Source organism: Ranitomeya variabilis, chromosome 3, assembly GCF_051348905.1.
Source record: "Ranitomeya variabilis isolate aRanVar5 chromosome 3, aRanVar5.hap1, whole genome shotgun sequence".
Classification (NCBI taxonomy): Eukaryota; Metazoa; Chordata; class Amphibia; order Anura; family Dendrobatidae; genus Ranitomeya; species Ranitomeya variabilis.
Genome location: NC_135234.1, coordinates 614,670,078 through 614,686,551, shown reverse-complemented (window position 1 = coordinate 614,686,551; position 16,474 = coordinate 614,670,078). Strand labels below are relative to the sequence as shown.

Sequence of the window (16,474 nt, the reverse complement as noted above, 5' to 3'; positions counted from 1 at the left end):
GAAATGTGTGCTGAGGGTCGTATATGTGTTCAAGCACGTGGTAGTGTGTGGCGCATTTTGTGTTTGTGTTCATATCCCCGTGTGTGGTGAGTATCCCATGTCGGGGCCCCACCTTAGCAACTGTACGGTATATACTATTTGGCGCCATCGCTCTCATTCTTTAAGTCCCCATTGTTCACATCTGGCAGCTGTCAATTTTCCTCCAACACTTTTCCCTTCACTTTTTCCCCATTATGTAGATAGGGGCAAAATTGTTTGGTGAATTGGAACGCGCGGGGTTAAAATTTCACCTCACAACATAGCCTATGACGCTCTCGGAGTCCAGACGTGTGACTGTGCAAAATTTTGTGGCTGTAGCTGCGACGGTGCAGATGCCAATCCCGGACATACACACATACATACATACACACACACACACATTCAGCTTTATATATTAGATATACCTGTGTGTCATCTCCCCTGTAAATAGTATATATTTGTGTGTCATCTCCTCCTGTATATAGTATATATCTGTATGTCATCTCCTCCTGTATTAGACCTCGTTCACACATTATTTGGTCAGTATTTTTACCTCAGTATTTGTAAGCTAAATTGGCAGCCTGATAAATCCCCAGCCAACAGTAAGCCCACCCCCTGGCAGTATATATTAGCTCACACATACACATAATAGACTGGTCATGTGACTGACAGCTGCTGGATTCCTATATGGTACATTTGTTGCTCTTGTAGTTTGTCTGCTTATTAATCAGATTTTTATTTTTGAAGGATAATACCAGACTTGTGTGTATTTTAGGGCGAGTTTCATGTGTCACGTTGTGTGTGTTGAGTTGCGTGTGGCGACATGCATGTAGCGACTTTTGTGAGATGAGTTTTGTGTGGAGACATGTGTGTAGCAACTTTTTGTGTGTCGAGTTGCATGTGACAGGTTAGTGTAGCAAGTTGTGTGCAGCAAGTTTTGCGCATGGCGAGTTTTGCGCATGGCGAGTTTTATGTGTGGTGCCTTTTGAGTATGTGCAAGTTTTGTGTGAGGCAACTTTAGCATGTGTTGCAACTTTTGTGCATGTGGCAATTTTTCCGCGTATGCAAGTTTTGCGTGCGGCGAGTTTTCCATGAGGCGAGTTTTGCACGTGTGGCGAGTTTTGCATGTGGAGAGTTTTCTGCGTGGCGGGTTTTGAGCGGCGACTTTTGTGTTTCGACTTTTGTGTTTCGACTTTTATGTGGCGAGGTTGGTGTATGTGTGGTGAAATGTGCGCTGAGGGTGGTATATGTGTTCGAGCACGTGGTAGTGTGTGGCGCATTTTGTGTGTGTGTGTTCATATCCCCGTGGTGGTGTGGTGATTATCCCATGTCGGGGCCCCACCTTAGCAACTGTACAGTATATACTCTTTGGCGCCATCGCTCTCATTCTTTAAGTCCCCCTTGTTCACATCTGGCAGCTGTTAATTTGCCTCCAACACTTTTCCCTTCACTTTTTCCCCATTATGTAGATAGGGGCAAAATTGTTTGGTGAATTGGAACGCGCGGGGTTAAAATTTCACCTCACAACATAGCTTTGACGCTCTCGGGGTCCAGACGTGTGACTGTGCAAAATTTTGTGCCTGTAGCTGCGACGCCTCCAACACTTTTCCTTTCACTTTTTCCCCATTATGTAGATAGGGGCAAAATTGTTTGGTGATTTGGAAAGCGCGGGGTTAAAATTTCACCTCACAACATAGCCTATGACGCTCTCGGGGTCCAGACGTGTGACTGTGCAAAATTTTGTGGCTGTAGCTGCGACGGTTCAGATGCCAATCCCGGACATACACACATACATACATACATACATACATACATACACACATTCAGCTTTATATATTAGATATATATATATATATATATATATATATATATATATCTCAATAAAAAACAAGCTCTGCGCCAACTTGTTTTTTTCCCTCACATTTATTTCATGCAGTGTAGCTAAGGGATGAAAGAAGATCAATATTTTACATTTTAGTTGTAGGATTTTTTGTCAGTTCTCTAAAACAGAAGCCCTTTTCAATATCTTCTCAGTTGGGCCGAGTTCAGAATACATAACTGGCTTAAGTACCGTCTGTGAAGGATCCCAGGCCAGGGTTTTAAATACAGCAAGTAAACTAAGGAAAACTGATAAATACACGTCTTTATACAAGACTGATTATTTACACAGTCGTCTGGAGTTTGCCAAAACCACTTTGGCTTGTGAAGGATGTGGCAGATCACAAGGAGTGCTTGTACCGTGGACGCAAGAGAAGGGTTCATGTGTCTGAATGGTTCAAGTATCTGAAGCAAACACCAACTCTAGGCTGGAACAGTTTAGAAATATCTCACAGTAAAAGAAAGAAGACAAGCCGGCACTGGAGCTATGGCAGTAGATGGATTAAAGGTTTATTTTGGGGGGGCTCTCCATGCCCAACTTTACACTGTATTACAAGTCGACTCAGTTGGCCCAATTGACTAATGCCTGTGCTGCCAATCATGCTCCGAGATGGGTTAGCCTGGAATCGTCCCTCTTACATCCATTTTCCTTACCCGGCCTTATGTGGTCCACACAAAAACTCCCAAAAGGCTTGCACATTACAGCACCATTCACAGCACATTCCCTGATCCTTTGGAGGAAGGAGAGATTTAAGTTTGATCTCCAATCTAAATCCTCCCCACTGACCCCCCTCTTCTGTAACCCCATGTTCGCACCAGGACTTGACCCACGTTCATATACTTGGTGGAAGGTTAATGGAATAACCACTCTAAAACACCTCTGCTCGCCCTTTAATATAATTTTAACTAGACAAGAATTCCTCCATAAATACAACCCACCCATTAAAGGGAACCTATCACCCCGTTTTTTTCGGTATGAGATAAAAATACTGTTAAATAGGGCCTGAGCTGTGCATTACAATAGTGTAGTTTGTGGACCCCGATTCCCCACCTATGCTGCCGAAATACGTTACCAAAGTAGTCATTTTCGCCTGTCAATCAGGCTGGTCAGGTCGGATGGGCGTGGCTTCTTCCCCCAGATATTGCGTAGTTTTCCGTTGGTGGCGTAGTGGTGTGCGCATGTCCAACGTCCCCAATCCCGCACGGGGGGGTGAAAATAGCAGCGATGTCCGTTATTCCATTGGTGGTCGGTGGGCGCGGCCATCTTCCTTTGGCCGCGCGTGCGCAGAAGCGGCGCTCTGCTGGCCGCGGCTTCAGGAAAATGGCCGCGGGATGCCGCGCGTGCGCAGATGGAGATCGTGGCGGCCATTTTCCTGAAGCCGCGGCCAGCAGAGCGCCGCTTCTGCGCACGCGCGGCCAAAGGAAGATGGCCGCGCCCACCGACCACCAATGGAATAACGGACATCGCTGCTATTTTCACCCCCCCGTGCAGGATTGGGGACATTGGACATGCGCACACCACTACGCCACCAACGGAAAACTACGCAATATCTGGGGGAAGAAGCCACGCCCATCCGACCTGACCAGCCTGATTGACAGGCGAAAATGACTACTTTGGTAACGTATTTCGGCAGCATAGGTGGGGAATCGGGGTCCACAAACTACACTATTGTAATGCACAGCTCAGGCCATATTTAACAGTATTTTTATCTCATACCGAAAAAAACGGGGTGATAGGTTCCCTTTAATGAAACCTTTCGTATCTATCAGGTTTTCCATTTTGCGGAACAGTTCCTACAACATAAAACCCCTTTCCACACGACTAACTTTGAACAGAGGTGTATGGACGACCCACTGGGAAGGGGAACTATTTCTCTTCTATACAAATCTCTCAATACTGCACATGGAGTTGATAAATTACAATACATGAAACAGTGGGAGAAAGACCTGGGTATACAATTAACTTTAGAAAATTGGAGGCGATGCTGTGACACAATTTCCTGGGGTAGTCACCAAGCCTCCCTGGCAGAGACATCCATTAAAGTCCTACACAGAACATACCAAGTCCCAAGAAAACTCCATACTATATACCCCAACATTTCAGATAAATGCTTTAGAGGATGTGGCGCAGTGGGAGATATGAAGCATGTTTGGTGGGAGTGTCCGATAGCCTCGGCAATGTGGCGGGAAGTAGGGTTATTAATTGAAAAAATGTTTGGCAAAGCAATACAACCTGACCCGACTACATTCCTTTTAGGAGCCAAGTACCCAGGCTTTTCTAACAGATTTCACAGGTTGATAGGCCAGCTGCTTATTGCCGCTAAGCTACATATAGCTACCAACTGGAGGTCGCCTTTTCTTTCTATACAGTCGGTTAGAGATAAAATGAATACAATCGTCTTATATGAACGTATACATGCGACTAGGGACGATCTGTGGGAGGCCTTCTACCGGGTTTGGAAACCGTGGATGGATCTTAATAAGAATTTAAACCTTGAACAAACCTTGACTTTATCTATTTGAGACTTCATTAACCTATAGAGATTCTGATGGCAGTGGGGTTGAACCTGCGCTGGGTGGGGTGCGAGGAGGGAGAGGTGGAACACATAAAACGGAACAAGGTATAGTCTCGTTTTGCAAATATACTGCAGCTTATTATAAAGTACAATGCAGATTCTCATTTTCCTCCCCATTTTCCCTTCTTTATGTCTCCCCATGTACTTGTCTCGTCATATCTGTATTTTTGAATTTGAGTTAATATATGTATGGTTTTACTTCTTTGTTTAGATCTAAGCTTATTGAACTCCCTTATAAGGGAATATGTTGCTCAATTGCTATGTTATTGAAAATAAAAATTATTGAAACTAAAGGTGTATTTTGGTCTCACTGTTATTTTTGTATAATGAAAAGATACAGTTTTTCACTCAACTTCTTGCTTCAAGATCTCAACATTTGTAAGATCTTCCCTTATTCCGAGAGCCAGAACTCTTATTCCAGAAATTGGCTTACTCACGGAAGAGAAATGAGGGATGAATTGCCTGTAATAATTGGCGAATCCCAGGAATCGTTGAATAGCTCTTACCCCGCAGGGTCGTGGCCAGTTGATGGCAGACACCTTCTCGGGATCCATCTTTAGACCAAAATCAGAGATAATATAGCCCAGGAAGGGTAAGGAAGTCTGTTCAAAGAGACACTTCTCGAGCTTGGCATACAAATGATTCTCCCTCAGATGCTGCAAGACTAGACGAACACTCCTTCTGTGGGTGGAGAGGTCCGAAGAAAAAACAAGAATGTCGTCCAGGTACACCACTACACTAGAGTATAAAAGGTCGCAGAAAATGTAATTGACAAATTCTTGGAATACAGCAGGAGCATTGCAGTGACCGAATGGCATGACCAAGTATTCATAATGGCCGTCCTGGGTGTTAAAAGCAGTCTTCCACTCATCCCCGGAAAGGATTCGGACTAAGTTGTAAGCACCCCTGAGGTCGAGTTTAGTGAAAATTCGGGCCCCTCTCAGCCGGTCAAAGAGCTCTTGGATTAGAGGCAACAGATATTGGTTCTTGACTGTGATGTCGATCAGACCCCTGTAATCAATACAAGGTCGAAGAGAGCCGTTTTTTTCTTAACGAAGAAAAATCCTGCTCCCGCAGGTGAGGAAAACTTCTGAATGAATCCTCTGGTCAGGTTTTCCTGGACATACTCAGACATGGCTAGAGTCTCCGCAGGAGACAACGGGAAGATCCTACCCCTAGGTGGTGTAAGGCTGGTTTCACACTTGCGTTTTGATCTGCAGCGTTTTAGCGCTAAAAAACTCATGCGTTTTTTTTTCCTATACTTAACATTAAAAACGCATGCGTTTTTTTAGCATGCGTTTTGACGCATTTTCGGCAACGCATGCGTTTTTTGATGTGTGCGTTTAGTTGCAGAAATGCAACCTGTAGTAATTTCTAGCAGTGTTTTTTTGCCGCAAAAAACCGCATGCGTTTATTCGCGGCAAAAAAATGCATTGCTGTCTATGTAAACGCATGCGTTTTTAAGCACATGCGTTTGCTTGCGTTAAAAACGCATGCGTTTTTATAGAAAAACACAAGAAAACAAGAAAAAACAAGAAAACCCTAACCCTAACCCTAAACACAAGAAAAAACAAGAAAACCCTAACCCTAACCCTAGGGTTACTAGGGATCCGAACCCTAACCCTAAACACAAGAAAAAACAAGAAAACCCTAACCCTAGGGTTACTAGGGATCCTAACCCTAACCCTAAGGTTAGGATCCCTAGTAACCCTAGGGATCCTAACCCTAACCCTAACCCTAGGGATCCTAACCCTAACCCTTAGGGTTAGGGTTAGGATCCCTAGGGTTAGGGTTAGGATCCCTAGGGTTAGGGCTAGGATCCCTAGGGTTAGGGTTAGGATCCCTAGGGTTACTAGGGATCCTAACCCTAACCCTAACCCTAGCTATTTCTATTTATAGTGGGTTTTCTAGTTGATTTTGATGATTGGCAGCTGTCACACACTTCTCAGCATGCGTTTAAACAACCGCAAACGCAGGAAAAAACGCATGTAAACGCGGCAAAACGCCGCGTTTTTTTTCTGCATCTAAAAACGCATGCATCTAAAAAACGTGGCGTTTTGCCGTGTTTACATGCGTTTTTTCACCACATGCGTTTTTTTTTTAAACGCTGCAGATTAAAACGCAAGCGTGAAACCAGCCTAAGCCGGGCATAACTTCTATCGGGCAGTCGTATAGGCGATGCGGAGGAAGACTTTCAGCCTCCCTTCTTATTAAAGACTGCAGAAAAGGCCCAATAAGGCTGAGGTAATCCGGTAGGAACGGCAGAAGGCTGAGGAGCATTAACTGGACATGATTAAGATCTCATAGATCGAAACGCGTTTTCTATCCTCATGACTGCATCCACCTTTGAACAAGGATTTTAGTCACGCTATATTTATATGCACCAATAAAGAATTTCAAGATTTTAGGAGCTGGAGTACACACCTTTTCCTCATTTAGCATTAACTGGACGCATTGACTGCAGACACCGATTCTGGCAAGATGATCCCCAGCGGAGTACGTCTCCAGATCGTCAGCCGAGGGTAGGCTCATGAGCCCTGAGCCAAGGTAACACAAGCAACACAGCATGTGAAAAGTTCAGCAAAACATACAAGGCAATCCGTTCTCGATGTAGCATTCCAATTTGTAATTCCATTTCTTCTGTCACCAAGGTAACAGTCTCTTGCAAGGGTCTCCCGTCCCTCGATGCCAGCAAACGTGGTCTGTCCAGGGTTCGTACAGGAATCTGAAGTCTTCGCACAGCCTCAAGACTGCCGAAATTGCCAGCCGCACCCGAATCCACATAAGCCACATTCAAAAGGCGTCTCTGCTCTAAAATCAAGAGGACAGACAGGGTCAAGGGAGGAGAGTAATCAGAAACACCTCAGAAAGCCTCTCCTACCTTTCCTAGGTGGAGGAGTTTTCCGGTCTCTCTGGACAGTCCCGTAGTAAATGGGAGGCACTTCCGCAGTAGAAACAGAGTCCTTGGGCACGTCTCTCCTTCCGGCGCTGGTTTGGTTCTAGTACAGACGCAGAAGAGGAGACCAACTGACATGGGCTAAATGATCTACGGACTGGGAGAGTGCAAAGAGTCAATCTCCTCTCTCTGGCTGCCTCACGGGACCATTCCTGGAACCGCAGGTCTATGCATGTAGCTAAGGAGATTAGCTCCTCCAGAGAGGTAGGAGTATCACACCCTGCGAGCTTGTCCTTTATCCGGCTAGACAATCCATGGCAGAAAGCGCCCACCAGAACCTCATTATTTCACCCTAATTCAGGGGCCAGGGTACGAAAACAAATGGCGTACTGACCCACCGACAGGGAACCCTGGTTAAGACTAAACAGGGACTCAGTCGTGGACGCTAACCGTCCAGGTTCGTCAAAGACCCTATGAAAAGTATCTAAGAGCACCGCCAATTGAGAGACTATGGGGTCGTCACATTCCCACAGGGGATTAACCCAAGCTAAGGCCTCCCCTCCAGGTGAGATACTACAAAAGCCACCTTGATCCAGTCGGTGGGGTATTGCTGGGGAAGGCGCTCACAGTGGAGACGGCATTGATTCAAGAAACCCCTGCAAAGTTTAGGATCTCCACTGTACATAGGTGGCTTACCAAGGCGCGGCGGAGAGTGGGGCAGGGGAACAGAACAAAGATAGCGGGAAGCTGTCTGAACGGGAGCTGCAGCAGCGATTTGTAGGTTATACAGGCGGTCATCTACTGAGGCCATACAACTCAGCATGCGAGCCTGAGTATCGCGCTGCTGAGTGACCTCCTGCTGGAGGTCTGCTAGTTATGTGGTATTAACAGGGTCAGAGGCCGGTAACAAAATCAGACGAGACTCCATAGATTACATAAAAGTCATAATGCGCTGTTGATTATCGCGTAAGTGAGCCAGCTCTTTCTGGGCAGAGAACGCGGTACCGGCGGGGTCCACGGCCTTGTTATTCTGTGACGCCGCAGGAAGGCGAGCGCTGAGTGGACCCTCTGGACAATGGAGCAGACCTACCCCTGGACGAGCTGACCTAGTGGAGACTGACCCTTATACAGGGATCGTCAGAAGCAGGCCCAGAGGTCACTAGAACCACAGTAACCGATATCAAGAGGGACGGCTCAGGCAGTGAACAGGAACCAGGGCAGAATGGAGACACAGGAGAAGGAGGATCGAGAGGAACGGGAGCCGGGGAACACAGATACTGGGACACAGACGGGATGGGATGAAAACCAGAAGCAGACGTAAGAACGGGACCACAGGAGGACAAAACAGAGACAAATGGAGAGGGAAAGGTGAAACACGGGAAAAGGATACTGCTAGGACTGAGTACTGGGGTACCGGTGTATGGTGGACAGGAGAGGACACTAGAGACTGGGCAGAGCAACAGTAAATGTATAACTGAGAGCGCGAGCAGGTGCAGGCCAGGGTTTCAGAGTGGATAGCAAGTGAATAACCAGGCACCTCCCCTTGGAGGAGGTGTCCAGAAATACCCAAGGATTCACCCGGATTGGCTGCCGGGGATTACTGGGCAGAAACAACCAAAAGTATAAATTTATGAAGAAAATGCGCGGGTGCCCTTTAAGGCACCCGGCAAATGCGCAGACGCTGGGGAGAGCGCACAAACGGAAGTCGGGGAGAGACGCGGCGGGACCGAGGAAGGAGAAAGCACCGGGACCCAGGAGGGAAGCCGGAGGAACCAGAACACACAGCGGAAGGACGGACCGTCGCGGATCAGTTGAGTGACCGACGGCCGGGCCGGCGGGGAGACACAGCGGTGATGGCATGCACAGCGGCGGTGATACCAATATTGTGGGTTTGTAGTTTGTGTGATGAATTGCCATTTTCATCGGCACAATTTTGGCGTACATGCAACTTTCAGATCACTTTTTCTCTTTTCTGAGTAGCAGAGAAAAAAATAGCAATTCTTTTAAGGCTGTGACTGAACGTGAATAAAATAATGTGATCATTTATTAGTTCAGGTTCTCACAGATCTTTTTATTTTCTATTTTTTACATTTTTATACCTCTTTATTGGAGATATACTTCACACAAAGCTCTAGTCACGTGCCTACATGCATAGCTAAAGAAAGACAGCTTGCAGATGTGAAGTATTATCATAAAATAACATAACTCAATTATAAAATATTTTCTTACTAGATAATCACTTTTCAATCAAAAATTCTATAAAAGGTATGTCAGATATGCTATGTACTGTAATGCCTGCCCATTACAATATGTCATTCTGATGGGGTAACCAACAGCCAAAGTATTTCTGTAAAGTACAAAAAAAAATAAAAAATTAAAAAAAATTAAACAAATAAAGAAAAATATAAATAGCTGAAATCACCCTCCTTTAGCCCCATTCAAAATCAAACAATATAAAAATAAGAAATATACATATTTCACATCACTGCATTCAGAAATACCCGATCTATCAAAATCTAAACTAAACTAATCCGATTGGTAAGCAGCGCAAGGAGAAAAAATCATAAAGCCAGAATTACATTTTTTTTGGTCGCCACAACATTGTAATAAAATGCAAAATCAGGTGACCAAAACATCGCATCTACCCCAAAATGGTACAAAGAAAAATGCTAGCTTGGCGCGCAAGGACTAAGCCATCACCCAGGCCTAAATCCTGAAAAATGGAGACACTGCGGGTCTTGGAAAATTAAGGTGTTTTTTTTATTATTTTTTTTTTTGTTTGTTTTTTGTTTGTTTTTTTTATAAACTTTGGGGTTTTTTTCACCACTTAAATAAAAGATGAACCTATACATGTTTTCTATCTCCAAACTTGTACTGACCTGGAGAATCATATTAGCAGGTCAACTTTAGAATTTAGTGAACATGGTAAATAAAAAAGAAAAAAAAAAAAACAAATGTGCAATTACACTTTTTTTTGCAATTTCACAGCACTTGAAATTTTTTTCCCGTTTTCCAGTACGCTCGCTACAAGGTGAAATCAATGGTGTCGTTCAAAAGTACAACTTGTCCCCCCAAAAAAAGCTCTCACATGGCCATATTGATGGAAAAATAAAAGGGGTAAAGCTCTAGAAATAAGGGGGTGGGGGGCAAAAAACAAAAACGCAAACACGGAAAATCGCACTCATGAAAAGGTTAAGGGCACAGTGTCGGTAAGCGCTGCTGAAGAAGGAGAAGAGTGAAGTCTGCAGAGATGAGCTTTGGGCATGAAATCTCACCTGTCTGTATTACATGGAGACAAAAAGGGATGAGAACAACAAAGAAAATGTCACATATAAAATACCTGCTTGTAATTGTTTATTTGTGATCCTTCCTGTGCCTCATCAGTTCTGTTGTGCCTGTATTGTTCACAGTCTGATACTGACTGTTAACAAAAACTCCCAGTACCTCCTTACCATTGTTAAAGACATCCTGAAAGTAGTAGGTTCATGAGATAGAACTGGACATGGGGATGATCTGACATTGCAATTGATTGCTGCACTAAGCTTGGCGATTTATTCATGTACTGACAGTGGCTCTGGAGCTGTATTCATGTGCTGATGGTGGTTCTGGAGCTGCATTCATGTGCTGACGGTGGTTCTGGAGCTACATTCATGTGTTGACGATGGTTATGGCGCTGCATTCATGGGTTGACGATGGTTATGGCGCTGCATTCGTGTTCTGACTGTGGTTCGGATAGTGTACACTTGTACCAATCCAAATCATGCTTCATGACTATGTTGAAATGCAAAAATCCTCCAAACTTAAGAGTTTCAGATTATGAGGAGGATTTTGCAAGATTCTGCTCCAAAAATTTAGAGTAAGTTAGCGTATGTTCATACTTATTTTTTTGTCATACTTATTTTTTTGGAGCAGAATCTCTCCAAATCCTCCTTAAATATTCCTAAAAGGCATGGTTCTGGTGACATATTAATATACTGATGGTGGTTCTGATGATGTATTAATCCAAGTACCCCTTTACATTTTTTGAGGACCGTGGGATTAATTCAGTATAGCACTGCAGCCCTTGGATCAAAAAATGTTGTGCATCCCTGGTTCAAAGAGTAAGTGCCAAACTTCCCCCCTGGTTCAGAAATACCACAAAATAACCCACAGAAAAGCTTATTATATTTACATTGACAGGACATGACACTGGCATATGTACAGTGTTGTAGGTAACAACTCTCCACATGGAACTTTCATTAAATACAATTCATTCAATGATGTCTTTTCATGACATACCTGCAGGCTCAGCCAGGCAACGCTTAGAAGATCTCACTGCAAATACAAGGCAGCTTTCTGCATAAGACCCCCTCAAGAGCAGCATTGCTTATTAAATACAGACATCGTTGTTTGAGCAGCCCAGAATTCAATGCAAGCTAGCCAATAATCAATAGTGCATTTACAGCTCTTTGATGCACCTCTCTATTATCTGTCCTCCCATGATCTTCCTGGACACCCCAGATGTCTAAGCCTAAATTAGTAATTACTCCCCATGAGCAACAATTCAAGTGTTTTACTTCCAGCGGTCTCAAAACATATGTTAGTAATTAGCACATTCAGATATTGAAAGTTTCTTGAGAAATAATTAGCAAGTTAAAATCTACAAATTTGCAGTTACCTGGCTGCATTATAAGTGGAGCCAAGCAATCTCTTGACAGGGGGTGAGGAAGAAGGCAAATGTGATGTCTGTGTAAAGGAGAACACACATAGACACGAATATACTATATAAGTAATCAAGGAGGAAACTTTAAAGATAAAATGTATCCAGAAGAAAAGAACTCTTAATGACTGTAGACTATGGAGCTGTGACACATGTCCGTGTATTATTGCAGACCTAGTGATGCGCATCAAGGAGACGTATCTGATTCTGATCAGAGTCCCTGATGAAACTCGCCAATGCAATTCTATGGCTCCTTGGAAAAAAAAAAATTAAAAAATTAGAGCGTACTTGCATGCCGTCCAATGGTGTCCATTTTTGTGGACTGAATTATATGAGAAGCTCGAGAAACATCAATCAGTTTTGTTTATCAGAGATTAAGAATACAGACATTCTGACCAAACTCCAATGGTAAAAACAGACACGCTGCCCAAAGTCTGAGTTTCATCTGTGTCTGATCAAAGTTTTATCAGATTTTTTTGTGCGTATGAGAAAAATCACTAATATCTAAATTAAATAAAATAAGGTTGCAAAAGTCTACACATATAGGACTGCATAAATCAAAATATTGCAAAACTATTCTTTTTTTTGTAGCTATTAAAGTATACTTTTGTGACACTTTGATTCATGTGTTTTTTATTTTGTGAAGGCTGTATTCGCACTGCGTACTGTAGTGCTTATATACGGTCTCTTCTCAAAGGCTATGTTCACACTGGGCATTTTTGGCATTTAAAAAGCAGCGGCAAAAATGCAGGTTTTGCAGCATTTTTTTTCATTCATTTCACTGGGTGAAAAATGCTGAAAAAAACCGCTGAAAGAAGTGATGTGCTTTATGTGTAGAAAACCATGCAAAGCACAAAATATTGATGAGAAAAAGACCAATGTGTGTGCATGTGATTTCTGAGATCTGTATTGTAAAATGCAGCTCAAAATTAGAATAAAAAACCCAGCAAAAACGCCAAGTGTGAAGATAGCCTTAAAGTTGCGCATATTTGTTTGCCTAACAATCTAGTGCCTCCGTATGGAACCAACTAGTGATGGATAGAAAAACATACTTTTGATAAGAGGCTACGGGGACCCTTGATGTATTCGACAGAAGCCTTTCCATCGCATATGGCCGATGAGCAGAGGAATCTCGGAGCGGCAGTAATCTTACCCGGTGTATTTGTGCCGTCGTCCTCCCCTCCCCCTGATCATTTACTATTGGATGGACTTTGAAGGGAACTGGGGGGTTGACCTTGGAGTAAAATATTCTGAACTAATTTGCTCGGGAATCTCTTTTCTAGGCTGACCAATTTGACAACATAGAGCGTGCGGCCAATTAAAAAGTTATTTTCCGCTGAATACAGGCTACTAGACCAAAAAACCCACATCACTAATAACCTACAAACACACACATAAATGACTTCACCTTGCACCTACTAGTCTTCGCTTTCTCCGCCTTATCTGAAGATAATTATGTAACAAAAGCGCTTGCAAACTCTCGCGCTGCATATTTTATCCCAGTTGGTGCAGATCTTGTTAAGCAGAAGAATCTCCAGGGATTTAATTAGCCGCATTTTATAATGTTTCCACATTACTCCTATCACATATTGCGCAGCTGCCTTGTGCAATGGGGGGGCGCACTAATATTAAGAAAGATCTAAGTATAAAAGGCTGCCATCTCGGAGCTAGAGCCCCGGTTCCTCATCATTAGGACATGTGCCCTTTTTTCACACCACACCTGTTTTATGAAGACGCTATCTGCCCATGGAGATGCCATATCTGTACTAATGAGTTTGAGGACATTAGTCCTTTAGTACCTCGGGCAGTAAGTCTATATTGTTAAGTACTACCTTAAGCATCAGCAGGATATTTATTTTTTTCGACTTAGAATTGTGGTTACGTTTTCATTCCTCCCAGCATGGCGGGCTACTTAACACCACATGGGGCACTGTAAACAGGGATAATTGCAAAACGCATTTTTTCTAAAAAGAAAAAGAAAATGTGCGGAAATGTATCCAAAACATCCATAAAACACAGTTTACCTCTTCATCTGCATATAGTGCTCACTGGCGGCCGGGCGGCATTCAGCACGCTGCACCACGATACCCTCAATGGCCAGTTTCTCTGTGAAAGATGAAAAGAAGGTCAGGAAGAAATCTGGACTCCAACACAATGAAAATGATTATACCATTTACTCAGGAAAAGCTTTCATGGTCCACACGTCCCCAAAGGGCAGGAACAGATCAGGCGCAAATATTCTGGACAACAACAGAACATACAATCCACTCTCAGGTGTTGAATACACTGTTCTACAATCACAAAAGCTTCATTTACGAGGACTTCCCAAAAAAGCATTTGCGGCACTACACACAGACAAAATAAAATGCCAGCTGTTCCTTCCTATAGATTTTCACCTTTTCTTCTAACACATCTTAAATCGCAACCTAAACTGACAATCGTATACAGAGTCTCTTCTTGGTGCGTCCACTGGAGATCAGCCATTTCCCAGTTTCTCACAATCCTACGCTTGTTGAGAAGACAAGTAGCTGTATCCGAAGCTCCCGTCTAGTGCCAATTTCTCCATGACCGGAGGAACACGAGAAAGAGAAAATCCCGCAGACTGACAGTGAAGGTTTTCTTCCATTTACGGTTATCACACATTTTATGGGCCACTACTATGGCCTGTACGTGGGATGGGCCATCAATATCTCATCAGTGGGGGTGCGATCGCCACTGATCTGCTAATAAAAGCCAAAAGTTCTCGTATGCAGCTCTGACACTTCTATGGTGGCTACTAATCCACCCCTTATTTAAGTGAAGAGGAGGAGGATCTATAGTACCCGGTTGCGTCCACTATAGTTTTGACATAGCTGCTGTTTTGCGGAAGCATCCAAGAACTTCCAGGTGCCACCAGGGCCAGTAACAGGTGGTGGATAAGCCATCAATAAAAAAAGTAGTGGCCAACCTCTTTAAATATCCAGTAATCGTTAATTTTTTCTGTTAGGTCACTCAGTTTTAAGTTTTGGCATCCTACTGGTTGTATTCTTAATTTCCTCTCAGAAAGTCAAGCTAATGTGTCCAGTGTGGGTCCTCACAAGTGTCCAGGAGCTTAGCTACAATATCAGGATTTCTTGTACATGGGTGCCTGTTGAATCCTTCTGCACATGCCAGCTAAGAAGAATTGGTACACAAGAGCCAACTTCTTTTTCAAAAGAACTTTACACATAAGAGAAAATTAAACCCAAAAAACACTATAATAAGCAACAGTAATATGTAGACACAGGAGCTTTCTTTTATGGTGCAGTAACCCATCCGTGTGTAATGTCCGAACGCTGATAGATTTTTTTAATATATATATATATATATATATATTTTAAATCAGACAGCATTCGGACCCATGGAGTCTCACTTACCCATTCAAACATCCATGATAATATCTGATCAGAGGAAAAACTGGGAAAGTTCTATACTGATTGGATGTTGCGGATCACATAAGACAAGTAGTGGGTCCGTGTGATGATCTGTTTTAAAAAAATATATATAGGGCAAGACACTGACAATCACATGGATGTGTGAATGCACACTTAAGATTCCAGTTGAGAACTTGTTCCCTTGTTGCCTGATCCAACAAACGACATTAAGATATTATTTTACATCTAACTGCTCTCAGCATGTTCAGAACTTGCTAAGGAAACAGTAACAAAAATCATTGATAACATATTAGGCAACCATTTCTGGTACCAATAGAATAGAAGAGTCATGCTAAAGAAATCTGTCCTTGTAGGTCAGGGAAGGTTTTATCAGTTATGTATTTTTCCTAAAGAGCCTAGAAATGAAAGGGCACAAAATTGTAACAACCATTGTATTACGAATCTGAGACCCTCTATGGCAGCATTGTCGGCTGTTAATATAATCCGCTCATCGGGGAACTTCTGCACTGCAAAGTATACTTGGAAATTACTGACCGAGAGAAAAGACTGGAAATAATGAAATCATAGAAAGCAGATAGCATAAAACAAAATTGTAAGTCATAAAATGGATTTTATTATTCCTTAGTGTTCGAGCACTGAGAAGAAAAAACACAACTGTTATATTTTATCTATAAAGAATATGAGGACACAGCTGAAATGATTTTCAATGAAGAGGCAGAAAATATCTTGGCTGTGACAGACCCTGGGAAGCTGGAGAGAGGAGATTGGAGAAGCAGTGGACAGTAAACCACAAGCCATATTCTCAGGTAGCATTTTGTGTTGTCCTGCTCCTCCTCACATCCTCTTGGTCAGAGCCCTAAAGATGAACACTAACTGCACTGCAGTGCCACTGAGATTGGGAGGGCTGTGGATGAATTCAGGCACTGGAGCTCAGGTGAGGGATTACATTTTGAGGCAGTTATGTGCTGGCTAAACCTGTCAATCAACAGTGATA

General features: G+C 43.2%; 1 protein-coding gene across 1 annotated transcript in view; it reads right to left on the bottom strand.

The window, feature by feature from the left end:
- GTF2F2 (general transcription factor IIF subunit 2) overlaps positions 1 to 16,474 on the bottom strand; it is a 298,375-nt gene that overhangs the window by 152,574 nt on the left and 129,327 nt on the right. Inside the window, exon 6 of the mRNA XM_077297362.1 lies at positions 14,092 to 14,173. Coding sequence (XP_077153477.1) covers positions 14,092 to 14,173 — 82 coding nt within the window. The remainder of the gene's footprint in view (positions 1 to 14,091; positions 14,174 to 16,474) is intronic.